Source organism: Phalacrocorax carbo, chromosome 1 (genome assembly GCF_963921805.1).
Source record: "Phalacrocorax carbo chromosome 1, bPhaCar2.1, whole genome shotgun sequence".
Classification (NCBI taxonomy): domain Eukaryota; kingdom Metazoa; phylum Chordata; class Aves; order Suliformes; family Phalacrocoracidae; genus Phalacrocorax; species Phalacrocorax carbo.
The window spans coordinates 64,414,744-64,435,606 of record NC_087513.1 but is presented as its reverse complement, the minus strand read 5'-3'; the positions used below and the strand labels follow the sequence as shown (position 1 = coordinate 64,435,606).

At 42.0% G+C, this 20,863-nt stretch overlaps 1 protein-coding gene across 1 annotated transcript in view; it reads right to left on the bottom strand.

Moving 5' to 3' along the window:
- Window positions 1-20,863, bottom strand: part of AGK (acylglycerol kinase) — a 38,418-nt gene continuing 17,555 nt past the window's right edge. Inside the window, exons 7-15 of the mRNA XM_064457347.1 lie at window positions 18,896-18,990; window positions 16,722-16,791; window positions 15,865-15,944; window positions 13,692-13,749; window positions 11,141-11,288; window positions 8,779-8,876; window positions 6,542-6,612; window positions 2,160-2,244; window positions 1-472 (exon numbers count right to left, since the gene is read on the bottom strand). Coding sequence (XP_064313417.1) covers window positions 335-472; window positions 2,160-2,244; window positions 6,542-6,612; window positions 8,779-8,876; window positions 11,141-11,288; window positions 13,692-13,749; window positions 15,865-15,944; window positions 16,722-16,791; window positions 18,896-18,990 — 843 coding nt within the window. The 3' untranslated portion in view covers window positions 1-334. The remainder of the gene's footprint in view (window positions 473-2,159; window positions 2,245-6,541; window positions 6,613-8,778; window positions 8,877-11,140; window positions 11,289-13,691; window positions 13,750-15,864; window positions 15,945-16,721; window positions 16,792-18,895; window positions 18,991-20,863) is intronic.

Here is a 20,863-nt window from a genome sequence, read left to right as displayed (position 1 = left end):
TGTGCTTTCATTTTACTTTAATATACAATTGCATTAAAGCAGTAGCATCTGGCACACAGCACTCAGCCTGCAGTGCTGTAAATGGAACACTGATGACTTCTTTGGGGGAAAAGATGCCATCAAGTTAACATGCATTTCTTAAAAATTTAATTTGCATTTTTAACCCCCCTTGAGACTAGCCAGATCAGCTACTTCCAATAGAAGTACCTTGTGCATAAAAACAGCCAAATGGCTTATTAGTCTGGTGGGGCTCATTGAGTCTGTGATGAGGTCTCATGTACCTTGAAGAGACCCTGATAAGGCTGGTAAACACTGGCTCCTTTGACATGAATTCTCATTGTACTGTTGCACGGAGCATCTGCTCTCTTATTCTGGGATCACAGAAGAACCGGAGTTTACGGGGTAATAGCTTCACCTCCACAGGCATAGCTTCGTACTCCTCATTATCAATGCCAAAGGATCCCTCAGTGCCCTGTGTACAGATAACAGTGCTGATCAGGGTTAAACATCAAACAGATTATTTCAACAATGCTGTAATACCGATACCCAGTTTTACTAACAGACTGCAGTTGAATATGTGGCCCCTCCCTATGCCTTCCAGCCCATTTGGTCTCAGCAACACGAGAGCTATCCTTCACTGCACATAATATATTAAGAGCCTGTTACATGTTACCTCACTTAGTTGCTCATTGGTGGTAATTAAATGCTAGGGAGCTTTAACGAACCACATTGTTTATACTGAAGGATTCTTTGCTATTGGAAGTACAATTATATGCACTTAGATCTTGGTCTGCCAGTGGTGACGTAAACTAATCTGAAGTGCCTGTTGAATAACTCCTATTAAATCCACGTTATGAACACCTTTTGGTGTTGTTTTACTATACTGATCTGAAACGTGAGATGCAAAGTAATTCACTGGTCAGGAATTACTCAGAAGAACTTTCCTGAGCATTTTCTTTAACACTTATAAAGTCATCAGTGATTAAAACCGTTATCAAAATGGCAGGCTGAGTACACCTAAACAGATTTGGTGACTGCTTGACTCAAGGCAGGGCTACGTTCCGTGGATACCCAAACTACGTCCAAGTGAATTGGTACACCAGAACAGCGCAGATTAGAGAATGTAGCACAGGTCCTGGAAGTCAGAGGTATAGCAGTCCACCTGGATCAAGATATCCTGCTTCTCTGCAAAGCTGGTGAGACTCCTCCGAGCTGCATCCAGTTCCTTTATGAGAGCTAGGTGACTGAACTGAACGGCTCTGCTTTGTACCATGCACACATAGCTGAATATTTTCACAGCAGCTGCAGCATGAAAAGCTCATTTTGTACCACAACTCTTACTTATGGCTCAGCTGTACTTAGCCCAGCACTTCAGAGTATTCTTTCAGAATCACAAAACTGCCATGATACAAGCTTGATACAAGTATTAGGATGCTGGCTAATCATGACATCATAATTTATGATTTTCACTTCGTAGCCACAGATTTTGTCACCCTTTGGTGTGTTCTATTCTCTCTTAACATGAAATTCTGTTGCTGAATGATAGATCATTTGAAGATAGAAATTATCTATGAGATTGACTTCATGTCCTTGCAAAAACAAGAAAAAGTCCTCCCCAAGGCTGCAATAACAGCTGCCTTCTTTCTAAGAGGCAATAAAAGACTTATCTAAACTCCACAGGCGGACACAGTTTTGCCCTCTTTTTCAGCCTCATCTATTCAAACTTTCAAGACATTTCACCATAGTGATCTGAGCCCCACTGCCTTGTGTCACCCTCCTTGGTCTCCATTAAGCTTCTAATATTTATCTCCTCTACATCACAATCCCTTCTAGGGTAAAATGTAGATGAGGAATTCAGTCTTCAATACTAAGAAGGTGTGGATATGCAATGCACCTGAGTAAGAGGCCCTTTACAACCACTGCCACTGTCTACCTAAAAGGTCTGTCACCATTTACTGGCAGAATGAAGTTTCCCCTCTGGTTTACAGACCACTTTCCAGTACGCGTCTCCTAGCCAGGGACCAAGTTGTCGCAACAAGAAACTGAGAGTCTCGCTGGCGTCAAACTCTGAGGTTTGGAGTAGGGATTTCTTAATGTGCAGCATCAACTGGCATGAGGAAATAAAATGACAGAGTTTTCCAGCTCCCTCAGCTTCTCACCTCTGGAAGTTGCAAGATGCATCTGCTGGCTTGGATGCACTGACTCCCTTCAGGGCATATATGTGGATCACGCATCTTTCGACTCCTGTTCAAACAAAAAGAGAGGTAAGGTAAGGAGATGATTCTCTAGGAAATAGCCATCTTTAGGGATGACACATCATTGTGGGTTGGTAAGTCACTGTGCATTTGGTAAACTTGAAGGTTATGTGTATATACAAATATTTGTGGGTTTAACTGTGAGAACGTAAAATAGGCATTTAGTCTTCTGCTGCAGTTAATACATATAACAGTACGCACTGACAACCTCCAACCAGCTTCAGCTCTGAGGCTCACAATGTATTTGAACTTAGAGTTTTGTATATCTGAACATACAGCAGTTTTGTGCTCCTCACTTACATGCTGAACTGTACAATTCCTGCAATCAATGACTACCATGTCCTCATGTCCCATGCACCCACATAACTTACCAGCAACCTAAGCAACCCTAAGCCAAAAAACCTGATAGAATTAGAGTTATACTGAACCGCTAAACTACCATCTAAAAAACAAACCAACCAAAAAAAGCCTCTCTTCTCACATCACCATCAGTCAGCCTGAAGTTTCTTATTAGCTGCTTTTTTATTGCTCTTGTGAAGAAACACCCAGAACATCATCATTTTACCCATTCCAAATAATATACCCTTTTTTGTCAGTTACTCTCTCTCTCTTCTGGTGCCTGATTGTTGTTTACACACTGTACTTACAGAAGTGCTACTTTCCTCCTTCTGTGGATGTCAAAGGGAGCACATAGAAGGCAGTTGCCTGTCTTAGAAAGCTGGTCATGCAAGTGCCATGTGGTCTTTTTCAAGACTTAGGTTGCTGTCCTGTCACTGGATCAACCGTTACAGAATAGCGCATTGCGATTCCTTTTCCCAGCGCATGCTGCTGCAGAGCATGCACAAGCTCTTGGGTACGCTGACCTACCTCTGTCCTCCTGGCTGAAAACACACAGAACCTTTTGGCTGACCCTTGACAAAGGGTACACCACACCCCAGGCAGTAAACCCTCAGTTTGGGCTCCTCTCCAGACAGACAGCAACACACAAATAGCAAAGGGGACAGCAGAGAGTTAGAGCGTTAATGTGTTACAGGTCTCAAACATCAAGAATTATCACAGATATTCCTCCAACAGGCAATGCCAGCTGTCCCCAACTTTTCTGTCTATTCTGTAGACTGTTATGAAAGAAGAGTGTATTTAAATATTTCCCAAGAAAAGATGTCACAAAAACATGTCAAAAACTCCCTATACGCCAAGCCTTCTATGCCCTGAGGAATGCGAGCGCCTCTTAAAATCACAGAAAATCCCAGAAAAAGAACATGAGAAGGCAGGATTGAAACAGGAGATAATAATCAAAGACAAAGGAAAAAAAAACCTAAGACACCAAAGGAAAGGGGAGGGAAGGACAGAAGGAAGACTAACTGCGGGAAGTTTGTTTTTAATCAAATATGTATACACTTAAAGATTAATGAATGAATGTGGGGGAATTAAACTTCCCCCCAGCCATATACATTATAAATCATTGATGGCAAGCAATATTGCCAGTTTATGTAGTGTTGTACAAACAAGCAGCAAGATTCCCTGCTTAAGGTTTAACCTGCTCAAAGTTTGACATACAAGATCCTAGACATTGCACTCAGGTGAGCAAGTAGATTTTTTGGTCCATGAAGGTAAATGAAGCTCTACATAGATGGAATTATGGGGTCAAGGGAAGCTCAGAAGAGGCCAGACATGGAACTAAAGATCAGTCAAAGGGGAACGGTGGTAGAAGCAAATAGACACTTGCAGTGATTGCCTCTCTAGTGACCCAGTATAGAAATATCAGAAATCATTTCTACTTGATTCCACTCCTTACTCAAGACAAAAGAGCCAGCTGAAACAGGAGCAAGACCAAAGCCTAACAGCAACAGTTCCAATTAATTGCTTTATCCCACTCCATATGCTGAATTACAAAAATACAGGCATAGAGATAACCACAACAATTATTGCAGATAACACACAATATTTTAACCTAGTTCTTGTCTCCAGAAGTGGCCAATGTGAAGTGATTCAAATTAAGACTCTCTAACCAAAAAACCAGCCTTCTGCACCATAGCTGGTAACTGTATTCAAGTCCTGGAGTGACAGCTCTTCGTACTTTCACATACGGAATCTAAGCTGGTTATCAAGATGTGGATTACTGATGCTACACTTTCCATCCCCACTCCCCTTCCAGCACTTCATAAGCACTACAGTGTAACCACCTGTTCATCCCACATCTTACCTTAAAGATCATCTCTATCCCTGCTGCAGATGCTCTTGTTCACACAAATCTGATCCACAGCCGGAGAGCACTTTTATACACCTGGGTTAGCCTACTCCCTTCTTTGAAATCCAACAGCGGTTGCCCTCCAGCACTCTGATGCACTCCCCCATACACCCCGCACACACACTGCCTGAGCCTGCATGGTAGTTTCCCGCTGGATGCGTGGGTTTCTTCTGTGTGATCCATCAGTTCTGATCAGCTCATATCAATATAAATCAATATAAAACCCCCTTGATATCTGCACTGATAAGGTATTTTCCTTAAAAATCTTTTCAATCCCCCAAATACTGGTGGAGTTTAAAACTATGCATTAAAAAAAAGACAAACCTTGTTGGTGCTAGGCAATGGGGGCCTCTAATAATGGTCTAATAATGGGCTTGATTCAAACCTAGCTGCCAAAGGGCATTGTGCAGTGAAAAGCTTCTCCGAACACCCTGATTTTGCCTTGCAAAAACAGGGCATATTTCTTCTGTTCTGACTCCTCTCTGTAGGACTAACCAGTCCCTCCCGCTGCTCCCGCACCCCATACACCACCTCTTTCTCCTTTGTTACCCACAGACTTTTTGGCACTATTTTATCAAAAGAGCTTGTTTCTTTGAGCTTTGCTTGAACAACAGCTCAAAGCTTTTGCTACTGCCTCTAATTAGCTCTAGCCAGCAGAGCATGTTAATTCTCATTGGAGGCTTTTTCTGCGTGACAGTGTAACTGCAGTCAGAAAATGTGACATGCTACTGTCTGAAGCATGTCCAGTCCACACGGGAGACATTCTTTATAGTGGGTGTACACTCAAATACCACTCCTTTAAATCACACAAATTCATCCACATTTTTTCTGCTAGCAAAGTGTCCAAGAACCTAGCATCTCCTTTGTCTCCCTCCTTTGAGAGGCCAGATTCCTCTTGCTGATAATGAGAAAATCTCCTCTTCCATTCCTTCTGTAGGCTTCAAAGCAAAGATTTCAGTCCCAAGCAACCTACAGTCCACATGGCGCATGCACTTTAAAAGCAGTTGCAGGTGGTAACCTGACCTACCGTGTATGCATAGGTCAGAAGATCCTATATCCACTGAGGCTCATGGGATGCTCAGATAAGGGGCCTGCTGCTGCTATTAGTATCATAAACAAAACATACATATTAGGGTGACAAGCAGCAGGTAAAAATGTATTGAAATCTTTCCATTGCTTTCACTAGAGGGAGCTCTAAGACTAGAAAACGGTATTGGCAAATAAAAAGGTAATATGCAGAAGAGCACTCCTGGATTTAGTAGGAAAATCTGTTGTTGCAGGTAAAAACTCCACTGAAGATGCAGAGCATTTGCTAGTGGGACTGTAGGGAGTAGCTGGAAAAAGCAGCTCAGATTTGTGTCTGGTGAGAGCAGGAGGAACAAACACACAAGACAGCATTCCACGCACAAAGGAAGAAATACAGGTTCGCTCCTTTCTACACACTGCTGCTTCATACCTGCAGCCTTCTTACTCCATGTGCAAGCAGCACCAATACATTTGTTTAAAGTCCCTATTTAAATTCTCATCTTGCCAAAGTTCTTCCAGCTCAGACCTAATTTCTTACAAGATTTACTGAGTCAAGGGAGCCCTTCACTTAGAAGCAGGGCCTGTCTCATCAGAGTTCAAAAATTCCAGGTACCACTAATACAAACATATCAGCTCTGTGACCTGCCTCTCAATCCACTGAGCAGCTAGGGCTAAAAGATTCTGGAGACAAATCTGTGTTTGGCTGTCTATAAAACTCGGTTATAACAGTATTTTCCAAGTAGCACCAACAGCTAGAAGCTATCAGAAAGAACTAGAAGCTAGAAAGAACTCCAAGTAGACTACTCTCTCTTGTTTCCAGAAAGAGAAAATTACTAAGAATTTTAAAAAACAAAATCAGTAATCCTCATGAAGCATTACTGACTGGTGTCCTTTGCAGCCCTCTGCTCCCAAGTTCTGCAGCACAAGACCTGAGAAAAACAGCACACTTCTCAGAATTAGCGTTCTGACTCATAGAGATTCTGTCGCCTTTTTGCAGCCTCCCCATACTCACCCTCTGTTTACAAACTGTCCTTTGCTGACAGTATCTGCTTCAATGCAAATATCCATGAAGTCTTCAGTGTGCTATGCAAAAAAAGATTCAGAAATGAAGCAGTTAACACTTCCAAATGCCACACCCATGATACTGCAACATGTTCACAAAATGCCCAGTCCATTGTCCCATGAAAGGAGGCAGAAAATGCATTTCTGCATTTCATGCTTTTCTCCACTCTCAACTTGTGATTCAGATTATAAGTTCTAGATAGATAACTATTCAAAAATAAATACCACAAGAAGGGAAATAATGATTCACACATTTGGCTTCTTGTTACATTTCACACACTTATTAAACACAGTAATAGCACATCACCTGGGTTTACTTCGGTTCACAAAGATTTCTAACCAATGGGTCTTTCATGACTCTAAGCAATAGTGCAATGTTGCAACATTTAGCCACCAAACACTACAGTAAGAGAATTTTAAACAATACAAATTGGAAGTCAAAGCGTTCTTGATATCATTCCTTTAAACTCCTTACTTAGCTTCTTTTCTATTTAAAGCCTGCCCTTAAACCAAGTATACAGTAAAGCTTTTGCCGGGAAAGCAACTTTGATTAAGATGCAATTCATTTTTCATTTATTTATTTTAACATCTCTGTCCTGGCAAAGGTCCTAGTGCAGATGCAATCAAAATGACAAAAGTAAAAATAAATGCATCTATGAGTATAACTTGTTTTATTCATTTGCCATTATCTGCAGAAGCAGGCTTGGCACCGTCTGAGCTGCACCTGTATGGCTTTATCAGCTTCTCTTCAACAGGGCAGCCTAGGCATGAATCTGAGGTGAGGCAGAAAGACAGGAGAGGCTGACAACACTGTGCAGATATGCCCTGTATCGATTTGAGAGCTGTTGTTCAGCTCTGATGGCTTCAAGAGTGGGAGTTAGAAGCAGTTGTTAGGGGTCCATAACTGTAGACTAAAAGATGCAGCTCTAGAAACAGAGAAGTACAACTGCCCTAATGTAAACTTGCCCATTTCTCTAGGCTATGCAAGAGACCTAAGAACCCTACATCACTTCTTTGTTCAATACCAGTATTAAAGTGCATCCTGAAGGTGTAAAGTCTGATAGTTTTTCAGTTCTTGTAAGTGATGTAATGTAAAACCAGACCTACTCTAATCCAGTTCAGCAACCAAAACTGCTTTGTTCAAGGGCCATCTAGAAACCACTAAAAAACCCAAATACCCTGGTAGTCTCTGTACAGCTTCTACCATTACTAGGACACTGGTACTCCAAATCATAAGCCAGTGATAAAGAAGAAACTAAAATTAATGTGGTACATTTTAAGGAAAAAACAGGAGAAAATTTTAAGACTAGATTTGCCTGGGGTTTGTTTGTTTGTTTTTTTTAACTGATCCTACAAAGATAACATGTCAATACAACACAAATTTTCAGGTTCTTAAAGACCCTGAATTCTGAGCAAAAAACACGTTGCAGTAAGTTCAACAGCTCCCGCTAATCTGGGGGTAGTGGCAGTGGTTTCCTGCAGCCATGAGGAAGACATAAAGGGCAGCTCATCAGTACAGGATCACTGTGTTAGCATTTTACAGTAAAAGTGAAGACTGACATCTATCCAAATAGCTTTCACAGCAATAAAATCACACCAAAACACAGACATAAGCCAACGACAGGTTTTAAAACAGTGAATGAACAGTACGAGCGTGCTAAGGTGGTTATGACAGAAACAGCTCCTTGCTCCCTTGGTTCTACTCTTCCACAACCACCTGCATTTCCTGTCCTTTAACTCAGTGTAGCCCCTCTCTTTTCTCTTGTCCCCAGTTCTTTTTAACTCTTTGCTGTCCAAGCCAAAAGACAGAGGAAAAGCCACAACTCTAGGCAGACACTCAGGCTTACAGCTTCCTTCCAGCAGCAGTCGATAGAATAGTATCACTCCCCCATGAGTCAAGAAGGAAAGGAGTGCCTATTTTGATGCCTTGGTTTCTTCTGGATAACCCTACAGCTTCTGTTTGGCTAGTGAAACCTTCTCATTATACAAATTCTCCCTGATCCCACTGCATCCCGGTTTTACATGCTTTTACACTGGCTCTGAAACTTGCCCAAGCTTAGATTCAGCCATGGGCCCCTCCTTGCATGGGGCAGTTTTATTGATATAGACCAAAGAATAGAAGTTTAGCAAGAAAGGAAAACAGTGTGGGCAGGCAGCATTTGGAATCCGGTTGTGCCATGGTCTTACTGTCAGATCAAGCTGCCTGTTCCGAGTTGCAATGGAAAGCTCAATGGTAGATAGCTTCAGTTCTTCCCAGTCCTCTGGGGCTACCTCCTGGGGGATTTCTGCGAATCCAGAACAGAAGATATCATTAAGTGGCATTTAGTTACACAGATCATCGTTTCACTGCTATGAAGCATGAAACATCAATCTGCAAAAATCACTCTGACCCATTGAGACCACTAGCTTTGTTTCTTTCAAACATCAAAACCTTAAAAAAGGAAAAAGGAGCTTGGGAGAACTGAGGGAAAGACAAAAATACCACCAGTATTCACACAGTAGCAGAAAAGAGTATCGAGCGCATTACATGGCAGCCTGTGAGTCTTTATGCCCAGGGGTTACAGATCTCCTGGGCTAGTATTACAGGAACATCTAGAAAACACATGAAGAACTGCTAGCAGAAAACCAGGACTCCAATGTTTACGATGCAGTGATAACATGTGTCTTCTGTAGGAGGAAACCCCAAGGTTCAGTTCTCATATACAGGTCACTTAGTCCATGCTTCTGTCTAAATCACCTCTACTAGCCAAGAAAACACAAGGACTTTGCATCGCTCCAGTTTGCACAAAATAAACCACCCCCCTTCCTTCTGCAGCCTGCCACACGCACCGCCTAGCTAACAAGCCAACCCAAGAGAGATTCACAGAGCACAGAGAAGAAAATTTATGGTACAGAAAGGAACTTAATGTACTAAGAGAAACTTAAGGCTTCTGAATGCCCCAACTTTTATTGTCTATTTTAAGTAAGTTGTTGCTCTGTGTCAGCAACTCCCCCCACCCAGAAAAACAGGAGCTGCTCTTCTCTCACCAGCCCACTAAGAAGCCATTCTACAGGAGGAAGATTTCAAAAAGCATGCCCATAGGAGCCAAGTGTCACCTACAGAGGCTTCCATGGCAATGGCAAACAACTGTGAGCCCAGGGCATACCCTGGCTTCTTTACAAATGAATTTTTATTTATGAAACCACAAGCACTGACAGGACTACTCTGTTCCATTTCTGGCAGATATCACTGTAACTATCTTGACAAAGTCACAGTTTTAATAAATAGTAATAGAATCATGGAATCATAGAATGGTTTGGGTTGGAAGGGACCTTCAGAGGTCATCTAGTCCAACACTCCTGCAGTGAGCAGGGACATCTTTAACCAGATCAGGTTGCTCAGAGCCCCGTCCAATCTGACCTTGAATGTCTCTAGGGATGGGGCTTCTACCATCTCTCTGGGAGACCTGTTCCAGTACTTCCCCACTCTCACTGTAAATAAGTTCTTCTTTATATCTAGTCTGAATCTACCCTTTTTCAGTTTAAAACCATCACCCCTTGTGATCACCATCTGATCTGATAGGCTGCAAAATGGTCTCCCCAGAGCCTTCTCTTCTCCAGGCTGAATAACCCCAACTCTCTTAGTCTTTCTTCACAGGAGAGGTGCTCCATTCCTCTGATCATTTCTGTGGTCCTCCTCTAGACCTGCTCCAACAGCTCCACGTCCTTCTGTGCTGAGGAGTCCAGAGCTGGACACAGTACTCCAGTGGGGTCTCACCAGAGCATAGTAGAGGGGCAGAATCACCTCCTTGACCTGCTGGCCACGCTTCTTTTGATGCAGCCCAGGATACGGTTGGCCTTCTGGGCTGCAAGCACACATTGCTGGCTCATGTCCAGCTTTTCGTTCACCAGTACCCCCAAGTCCTTTTCCACAGGGCTGCTCTCAGTCCCTTCATCCTGTATTGATATCGGAGGTTGCCCCAACCCAGGTGCAGGACCTTGCACTTGGCCTTGTTGAACCTCATGAGGTTTTCACAGGTCCACCTCCCCAGCTTGTCCAGGTCTCTTTGGATGACATCCCGTCCTTCTGGTGTGTCAATTGCACCATTCAGCTTGGTGTCATCTGCAAACTCGCTGGGGGTGGACACGAACCCGCCAAGTCATTGATGAAAATGTTACACAGCACTGGTCCCAGCACGGACTCCTGAAGGACACCACTCGTCACCAGCCTCCATCTGGACATCGACCACTACCCTCTGGATGCAACCATCCAACCAATTCCTTATCCACCAAGCAGTCCACCCATCAAATCTGTATCTCCCCAATTTAGAGAGAAGGATGCTGTGGGGGACCATACCAAAGGCCTTAGAGAAGTCCAGATAGATGACATCCATTGCTCTTCCCTTGTCTACTGATGCAATCACTGCATATAATGTAATAATATAAAAATATAATAATATAAAAATGAGAGAGCAGAAAAGTAAAGCAGAACACCCACCCCACACCCATCCCGATCTATTAGAAGAGTAAAGCCTGCCTGTGAGTTTACGCCAAAATGCACACACCTCACCTTTTGGAGGGGACGACCAGTACAACCGAAGTCGTCTGTAAAGCCTCACGTACAAAGGAGGTCTGGACGGCTTCTCCTCTGGCTCTTCTGGAGGTCGCTCGGTTGGACCCAGATACATGAGAGCAGCTTGATGTTTCTTAGGCCATTCCTTGGATTTACATGGAAAGGAAAGACAGAAGATAAAGGGCCTTTTGTTGAGCACCTACCTTTGTCTGAGCACCTACCTATCTATTTAGTCCTTCAGCCTGTTTATTGTGTGCTCTCAAGTACTTCTCAGGGCTATCCAGATCCCACCACTGCCTCAGCCTACCTTATTGCTCTCCAGCCTCCAGGTATATATCTCACATATATGTGAGATGACATTTTTGCAGCTTGGAAAAGATTACCTGCAGTTCCCAAGTCTGCTAATCTACTCCTTTCCCACATAGAAGGGGGGTATTTTCCCCTCTATAAGCAGAGGGTAAAGACATGTTTTCTTTGCAGCTGATGTGTGGCAGGGTGACCCAGCTGCTTCCGGCTGGAGGGAACAACCAAAACCAGCAAGGTCAACATTAATGTTTGAAAGCACTATTGGTTTCTTCATGGCACAAAGGCAACCTCAAAGAGCAACTGCACAGCGGGGTCTAGTGCAAACAGGCAAAGACTACAGTGCTGTGTGCAGCCAAGAGGCACTAAACCTGGCAGGCCTTTGTTCTCCAACAATTTAAACAATCAAGATCTGACCTTACAGTCAGCTGCTTATAGACAGCAATACAATAGGCCTTAATGCAAGTCAGGTGAGCTTTATAAAGCATCTGAGGAAAAAAAGAAGTAAAAAAAAAAGTAACACATTATTCTCAGTGATATTTCAGATTCCAGTGCCACAAACTGATGGGCCACAGAAGAACCTTAGCTCCTGAAATACTTCCAGATGCTGACAAGGTTTACTTCCTCTCATTTTGTTTTAAAAATAATTTCTGAAATGCTCAAAACATAGGACTTATGGAGGGCATAATATGATTGTTTTTTAAATGTATATGCTAAAGCAACACAGCCAAGAGTCCACATGTATTCAATACAGTTATTCTTCTACACACAACAATTATTTTTCTATGCACAACAATTATTTTCTATGCACAAAACTTTAGAAGTAGTTTTGGATAATACAGCAGAGGTTGTTGAGCTAATTTTCCTCATGCCTCTGAGAGCAAGGAAAGGCTCCACTATCATACTTACATAATAAACAGGACAGAGGTTGTATCAGTAGGGCAATACACGAACAATAAGTATTAATGACTAAAGGAAACGCAGCAATGCTGTAGTAATTTAAGCCTGTATATTTTAGAAGAGATGATAACACTCATAACAATGCCCCTACCAATATCAGAGGTGAGTTCCTTCCTCTTACATTGTTTTCATCTACAGGTCATCCTGTTTCAAAGGACAGCTGCAGCAAAACCAGAAAAGATGAAGTGCACAGCAGCTAAGACAAGCTAGGAAGAGATTGAGCTCAACAGGCTAAAGCCACTTCTTATGGAAATTAACAAACTGATAACAGAAGAGGCATATAAAGCAATAAATACCACAACTAGGGGAAATCATATAGAAACCTTTCTACCTTAATAGCAGAAAAAGTGGGTATTTCTCTTCAACCTTCAGCAGGTCAAACAGACCTTTTTAATGTACAGTGAATAGCTCAGCAGTGAAATCCACTATTACTGCCACTAACTGAGGCTAAGGACTCAAGAAAAGTGAGAAAGGGGCTGGAGGGAAGTGAAGAACATATTTCTACCTAGAATGCCAGCACACAGAATCATCATCTCAAATTTCCTGGGGATGAGGGGAACAAAAAAAATCTTTCATGGATGCATTACAATTTAACTCCCCCTTACAGGAGCTTCCTAAAAAGGGAAGCGTTGGCACTATCACAGACAGCATGGCTGGACTGCACAATCTGATCCGCCATACCAGCTCTTGGGTATTTCCACAGCCTTTCATGGGGCTCCTTGTGTTCAGAGAACAGGAAAAGCACATGAACGAAAATGCCTCACCTTTCATGCAGGTTAAATTTTAATCTTTCCAGGATCAATTTTAAGCAACAGAAAAGTTTAAGGTGAAATATAAGCTATTAATCTTCATGTTCATTTTACTACACATGGAAGCCTGATTATTAACGTGCATGACCAGTCTAATTATATCCACTTCTGCCAGATGAATAAATCAGAATGAAATGTTATCATAAGAAAGTCTGTTGAGAAAAGGTGTCAGAGCACTTTAATGGTTATCTTCAGCACCACTACTGCTCTCCAGATTCCAAGGTGGTTACTGGCTCCCCCTGGTGATACGGAGGCTCTGTTGCTGCAGAAAATAATTTTTTTAAGTATTCCTCCTCCCCTTCATCTCCTCAGAGTTAAGTCTATCAATTGATTGGGATTTTAACAAGTCGAGTTTCACTCCCATTTTATATTGTTACCAGAACCCTTCACAAAAACTTGCACATAAATTATACAAAGCACAGTCAGCCTTTTAATTTCCCAACTACAAAAACGCTTTCCTTGCAATTACTCTTTACCTTAAATGTACTGAAAATGTGAGCTGCTTTGGTTTTCAGAGGTCCAAGGTACCAGTACCTGAAAAAAGAACACAGATAGAACTTCTAAGATATCCTGGGGTTGATACTGGGAAGGGGAGAAATCTTGCGTGAAGTCAGAGCACACAGGCTTGTTTGCCACATAAGTTAGTGCTCCCCTACAACCTTTAGCATTGTGATACTCTCTGTGATACTCTCAGGTAGTTTCTCCACATCAACAGCAGCTTATCAGCAACATCCCTTTCCTGAGTTACAGATCACCAAAATGCAGCATACAATCTTCACTATAGGCAGTGTCACATCTCAGTAGCAGAATTTTACCTGGCCATGTGACACAACTGGGAATGATTTAAAGGCCTGTGGTCTAACAGCTGGTGGGATGCATAACCACAATATGCAATAAAGAATGAGGCTGGAGGAAACAAACAAAAAATCAACACTTCAGTTACAAAAGAACAGTGCCAGCAAACATCAGCTTGCCCTAAAGGATTCTCAGATCAAAATCAATGTTTTACAAAATAAAAATCCTGCCAGCCATGAAGTATTGTATAGAATCTAAAGATGCGATTATATTTAGACAGGCTTGGCACACATTTTGATCACACTCTTCCACCAAAGGTGAATAAAGCACATTAAACACCATCAGCTCAAGATTACTCAGATTTAAGTGTATCATTAACAACTAAGGCATGCAACTGTCACACCACTCCCATCAAGTTGTGAAATTGTTTGTAAATAATCAAACCTCAAAAACATAAGCCAGCACCATGTCCTTACCAGAACAGTGCTCAGCAAAGGGATAGCCAGACAGATTTCTGGAACTGGGGCTTACAGCTTGACTCCTTTCATAGTAGGTGCCTTCATTTAAGTACAAGATCAGTTGTACTGGAATACACCAAACATTCATTTAGCCCAATAACCCCCCTCTGACAGGGACCAAAAGCAGATGCTTAGGGAGAAGTATAAAAACAGAACAAGTACACATGATCCTTGTCCCAAGCACACTCCAAGCACTCATTCATTTGTGGCTGAAATGCCTTCCAAGCTGGGCACATTTTCTGTGCATTCCAAAACATTTATGAGAAAGAATGAGGTTTGAAAATGGTCACACTGCCCCAAGTACAAAAGGTGCTGTCATGCCTCCAGCACTGAGTCCAAAAGACTCTTATGAAAGGGAACCTCTGCAGGAGAAGATGAGAAGGCTGACACTAGGCAAAAAACAGGGCACACACACAGGAAGCCTAGTGAGAGTGCAGAGGGGAGAGAAGCGCACTACCTTAATCTTGGGGCTGCCATCAGTGGAGAGCTGGCAGCACAGCCAAGTCAGCACCTACACAAGCTACCAAACATGTCCCTTGCTTCCCAGGGACAAACACCCTGACCATTTACTGCATCTCTCCCATTCCATATCACGTCTCAATCCTAGTCAAATATCTGCCAGTCAAGACTCCAGAGGTCTGCTACCTCTTGTTTCCTGACAAAGATAGCTCATTCCCAAAACACATGATATTTCCTTATAGCTGTGCAGCTGAGACACGTGCTGCAACTCCTCCCTAACAGTCTGAGAAGTGAACTGCTTTGGCCCTTCTACTCCTTCACCAGATAATGCTAGTCATTTGATACACAGACAGTGGCATATTAAATGCCCATTTGGAGAAAGCCCAACAATTATTAGTTTAGCATTCAGAGAACAGTCATCAGGCAGCACGGTCCATGCCATTTCTGGCAGGAACTGAAGGGCATTTCTACCGCATCTGATGTCCCTTGCTGGAATTGAGTTACAGAGCCTGCATGCATCTTTTCATTGGCAACCGATGAAAAACAATGGCCAATTACTTTACTTAGACTTTACTCAAGGGAGAGCTTTTCCCACTGATACAATCTGAATAAAGTTCCAGAAGCGGGCACCACAAGGCAAGCAGAAAGTAAATACTTAAAAGAACAGGTCAGCACCAAATCAGTGTTTATTTCAAATGACATAGAGGCTGAAATGTCTTACGCTCCCATGTGTGTAATGCGAGACCTACCTGGAGTGGGTACCTCTGCGTGTCAAATGTCTATACTCAAAAAAGGACTTCTTTACAAGAGGAGAGTATGTGTTTTTAGGCAAGACATGCTAAAAAAGGTACAATTTCAAAAACCAGTATTTTCTTACTTGCTAACTTTAACTCCTGCATCTCTGTAAGACCCCCATCTCAAACCAGTCACTGCGAACACAGGCTGTTCCTTTTCTCCCTGTAAAGAAAAATGAACATTGCAAAATCGCTTTCTCTTACCTTGTTTCCAACTTCATTTTTTTGCAGCTAGAGAAATATAATTTCTATATAAAATCTGATTTCTGATTAATCCCAAAAGTGAAATTTCACAGAAGAGGTATGATAAATAGCTAACAGCAATAAAGTTAAGCAGAACTTAAGTGTTATACATTCCATCTGCTCCCAGACAGGAATGTAAGAGGTGAAGTTTTGAAGAGGTTGACTGAATTTGACCGCACACCCAGCAACAGCCATTTCATTCTGTGGATATTGTCAGCCAAAAGCAAGGAGCTCTGCTCAGTGACACTAAGTTCTCACTGCAGAGATGTCCACTCTACAGCATAAATGTGAAATAATATAAAAAACCATATGGGGCATAGTCAAAAGGTTTTCACATTTTTCAGTTTGTAAAAGAAAGCTATTAACTCCACAGTACATATGAATGCATTACATCAGCTCTGACAGCTATTGTTATCTCCCACCATTTCTACAGAAATATCAGTGTTAGTAAGTTTTGTACTCATCAATATCTCCGAGACTCAAGAAAAGATGTTCAAGCATTCTAGTGTTTTCTCCAGTTTAGACTATCTGATGTCATAGCTCACAGTGGAGAAATAACTGCCACCAGAACTGCTGATATTGTAAACCAAAATTCATGACAGCATTACACAGAGGAAAAGCAGTCCATGTAAACAGAACAACATAAAAATAGAAAAGTTTTAGGAACATCGGGTGCCAAATATGTAGATGCTTTTACCTTGATCTGCAAGACATCAAGTGGAACTGTCTCTCCCTTCAAAATGGCCAATGTAGCATTAGTAATATGTCTGCAAAACAAAGAGGAAAGAAGGAAAACAAACAGCAAGAAAGGATAAAAGCAAGACTTAGAATTACACTTTTTTTTTTTCAGCAAAATGAGTCTAGGTGGGACTTTTTTGCAGCAAACACAACAACCCCAGGGAAAGAACTCTGAAAAAATGGTGCAATTCCTTGAAATCAGAAAGCAAATTGGCTGGCTGCAACACATGACAAAGCCTGCATTCTAATCAACAGCAAAAGGGATGAAAAGCAAAAGGAAGTTCTCAGCCTAAGCTTTTCAGAGATTTCTCCTGCTTCAAACTAATCTGGCAGATCACACGACACCTCTGTTACTTGCTGTTTCAGGTACTCAACACACTAAGGACCCAAATCGTGGTTTTATTTTATAGATGGCAAGCATAACAACCTGGAAGAGAAGGGCATGGTCATGAGACTGGTCTCAATTCATGTGTCTAGGATTGCCTTAGTATGTTACTTTGTTTTGAAGTTTTTAATCAACATAGATCTACCTGTCAGCAGTGCTCACATGATTTTCATCTCCATTAAGCTGTGGACAGTAGCTAAGGCACCTTCTCATCTCGAGTCATAAAGCATGGCACTAAAGATTTTGTAACCAAAGTGTTTAGGTTCATAAAGAAGTCTCTATGTTCAGATGTTAAAGTATGTATTTCATTAAAATCCCTTCTTTGTTTTCAAAGTTAGGTAAAATTTAAATTCCACATTGTGCACATTTCCAGTGTCTCAGCTGGACAGGGAAAAAAAAAAAACCCAAACCAAATGCAGTTTTCAGATCCAGCCCAATATTCATGTGAATCAGCAGAAGAAGCTGCCCTTGGTTTCATCAGGCTTAGAATACAGAGACAGAGATGGAAGCTGTTCCTCCCTCAGCCCTTCTTTTCTCCTAACTCTTATCTTTCTCTAAGACCTCTACAATTCCCACTCTCCAAAGGTAAGATCTAATAGTGCTGAAGGAACCAAAGCTCGAATATTTCTTTTTAAAATATCACTTCTGCACTTCTTAAGTCAGGTTCTGTTACTGGTGTGGGTTGTTAAGCAGCCTATTGACCAAATATCCTTTCAACTTCACCAATATGCTGCAGTCTCACCTGCACAGTTCATTACCTTGGGACAAGAAGATCATTCATTTCAAACAGCTTCTTTAGAAACCAAACATAAATTATTATTTTAATCTTAGCTGCTGATTACAGCCTTGTCCATCTTGCTGAGCTTCAAAGCACTCTGGTAGTTTTAATGAAGGATGTTATGCCAGTTGGCTCGTGGGTTTTATGCATGATGGATACCAGCAAGGGTTCCGCAAAGAAGAATGTTAATGAGTTACTGGGAGAACCAGAGTGAACAGATTTCAGAAGCAAGGAGAAATATATTCATTAGTATGGGAGGAGAGGAAGGAAAAAAATTGAAAAGCAATGAAGTGTGGGGAAAACTTAGTTGACTAGCCTTTTTACTTTAGGAGCGGATGAAACAAACTCAAAACAAACTGAAATGAAGGCAACAGATACTGCCAGACTGGACCATATCCAGGATGCTGACAGAGAAGATTCAGGTTATTGGAGAGTTGCCAGCATCAGTCCCATCACAGGGATGGGTGAGAAACCCTGCAGAAGTCAGTAATGGGATCCAACCTTTCCTATGAAGATATTCTTCTATGCCTTGCTTTGCAAGTGCTAACCAGGTTATATGTGGACTGGTTTCTAGAATCCTTGAACTGGAGAAGGGGTGGCAAAAGGGCTTTTTTCATTTTGTCATATCCTTGCTATATCCTTGTCTTATCCTTTCTGACTTTTCCTAAGAGGCTTGATCCTTTTAATCCCTTTTTTTTTTCTTAATGAAAACTCTGAGCATCACACAATCACAGAGAAATTAGCCACAGCAAATTATCTCATGTTCTAACAATACGTACATTTCCTCCTTTTAATTTTAGACAGTTTTTGGAAGTCATTAACTCAGGCAAGTCTAGGGAATCATCAGGCTCTGCCCAAAGACTACCAACTTCTATATAACATAGAGAAGAAAGAAAAGTATCAAGCTACCAAGAAACACTGCTCCTTGAAAACAAATAAAAAAGCCCCCTTTCAGCAACATAATACTTACTGGACTTGGTTCGTGCTCTCAGGATAGAGCGTGTGGCTCAGAGTGCAGGTCTTCCCAAGAGGTATGAATCCTATAGGAATCTTACTGAAGACAGCCTGGACACATGAGGAGAGTAAATTAACATTTGCATCAGCTGAACGAAGTTTCCTGTGTGGAGATCACAGCTGTGTCTGATATCACCCCTTTGGCACTAAGCAGCCAGGCACTTCCTTAAATGAGGCAGTAATACATAATGACTCAGAACATGGCATCTGAATCTGTGAACCCACCACTGCCAACTGGGTACAAAGGAGCTCTCTGTAATCATTAAGAGCATTGTTACATGCAGGTTGGCAGCCATGACCTAACTAATGCATGGATTCTGTCAGCAATCTGCCATCTTTCTTAATACTGACAGTGGCAACACAAGCTCCGAATCTCATTTACAATTGCAGAAATCCCCCCTCTGATAGAGTAACCTGCATGGCAAAGAGGTTTTCTTGGTTAAGGAAAGGAAATTAATTGATTCCGCTGGCATCCAAATCATGAAGCAGCAGAAGGTCTAATTTTTGGAAATCATTGACCATGTTATTTTTCTGTACCACAGTTCAGCAAAAGGGCTTGTTGAAGGAGCAAGTTATTACGCTATACCTCATAATAAACTGTGCTTCTTGAAGCGTGTCAGCAAATCAATGTAAACTACCATATATCACAATGTACCATCTCCCTCCTGGGCACTGCTACTAGCAGCGCCATGATACTGCAAATCCACACCAACTAAAGAATACCCCCCTCACTTCATGCCCACCTGCCCTCCTTTGCTATCTCCCTGCCACCTCCAAGTCTTAATGCATCTCAAACACCCTTCCCTCATTTTCTTCAGATTTGTTTTACTGTGTGCAGACAACAGGCTATTTGCAGCTCAGCTCATGCAGTCATGCTCTGCTCCCGTGGCTGCTAGGAACAGTGTTTCTGGAATACCTTGCACAGGCTCTTCTCATCCAGGCAAGTGGTATGACATACCCGAGTAACAAGGGAAGCAGAACACAGAGTGAGGGGACTGAACTGCAGATCTCTACTCCTAGGACAGAGTGATATGAAGGACAAGAAGGATTCCCTAGCCAAAGACATAAAGCGACACAGTGGCAATACTAGCAATGCAGTATTCCACCCAAAATAGTGCCAGATGCAGAATTTTCTATGCTACTGCTTGTCAACTCAAGCTACATCAAGATAATAAGTCAAAAAATAGAGGAGAAAAACTAGCCAGTAAAGCCTCTGAAACTGTTCTTCCATTATCTTTAGATTATAGAGGTCTTGGGGTCAACTATAATAATATTAAATTTAAAAAACTGAGGTATCAAAATTTATACAGCCAGTGCCCCTTTAAAAATACTGGCTTGGTTGCAGAGTTTCTCTTGTCACATTCAGACAAAGCAACTGCCTAAACAGATACAATTCTAGCTGCCAAGGATATCATCACAATCTTGTCTGGATCATTTAATTGAGCTTTTGCCAGCTCCTGCCAGAAGGTTTTGGGAACAATGATTCCCTCCTTTCTTCAATAACACTGTCCTCCCTCTTTAAAAAGAAAAACCTCTCTCATTTCCATTCAGAGTGATCCACCTTGAGAGGTTAAAACTTGCTTTCTGCAGCCATCTGCATAGGTAGGTATTCAACGCTTGAAAAAATGGCAAAAGCAATCATAAAGCAATAGGAGCATGGCCATAACTGAGTTCGGTTTCAAGCCTGTACAAACACAAGAAAAACATGTACTTTTGCCCGATGCTTCTGCCAAACAAAGCAGCATACACAGCTGGTCCATGGGTCTTTGAAAGTTGTGTATTTGGCTTCTCCACAATCCCTGCTCTGACACTGGAAACTTCCCAAAGCCATGGCTTGGGAGCCATTGTGCTCCCTGAGAAGGGGAAGGAAAAACAACGGGCAGAATTGCTGGACACTAGCATGGCTGACGTATTACACAGCAAG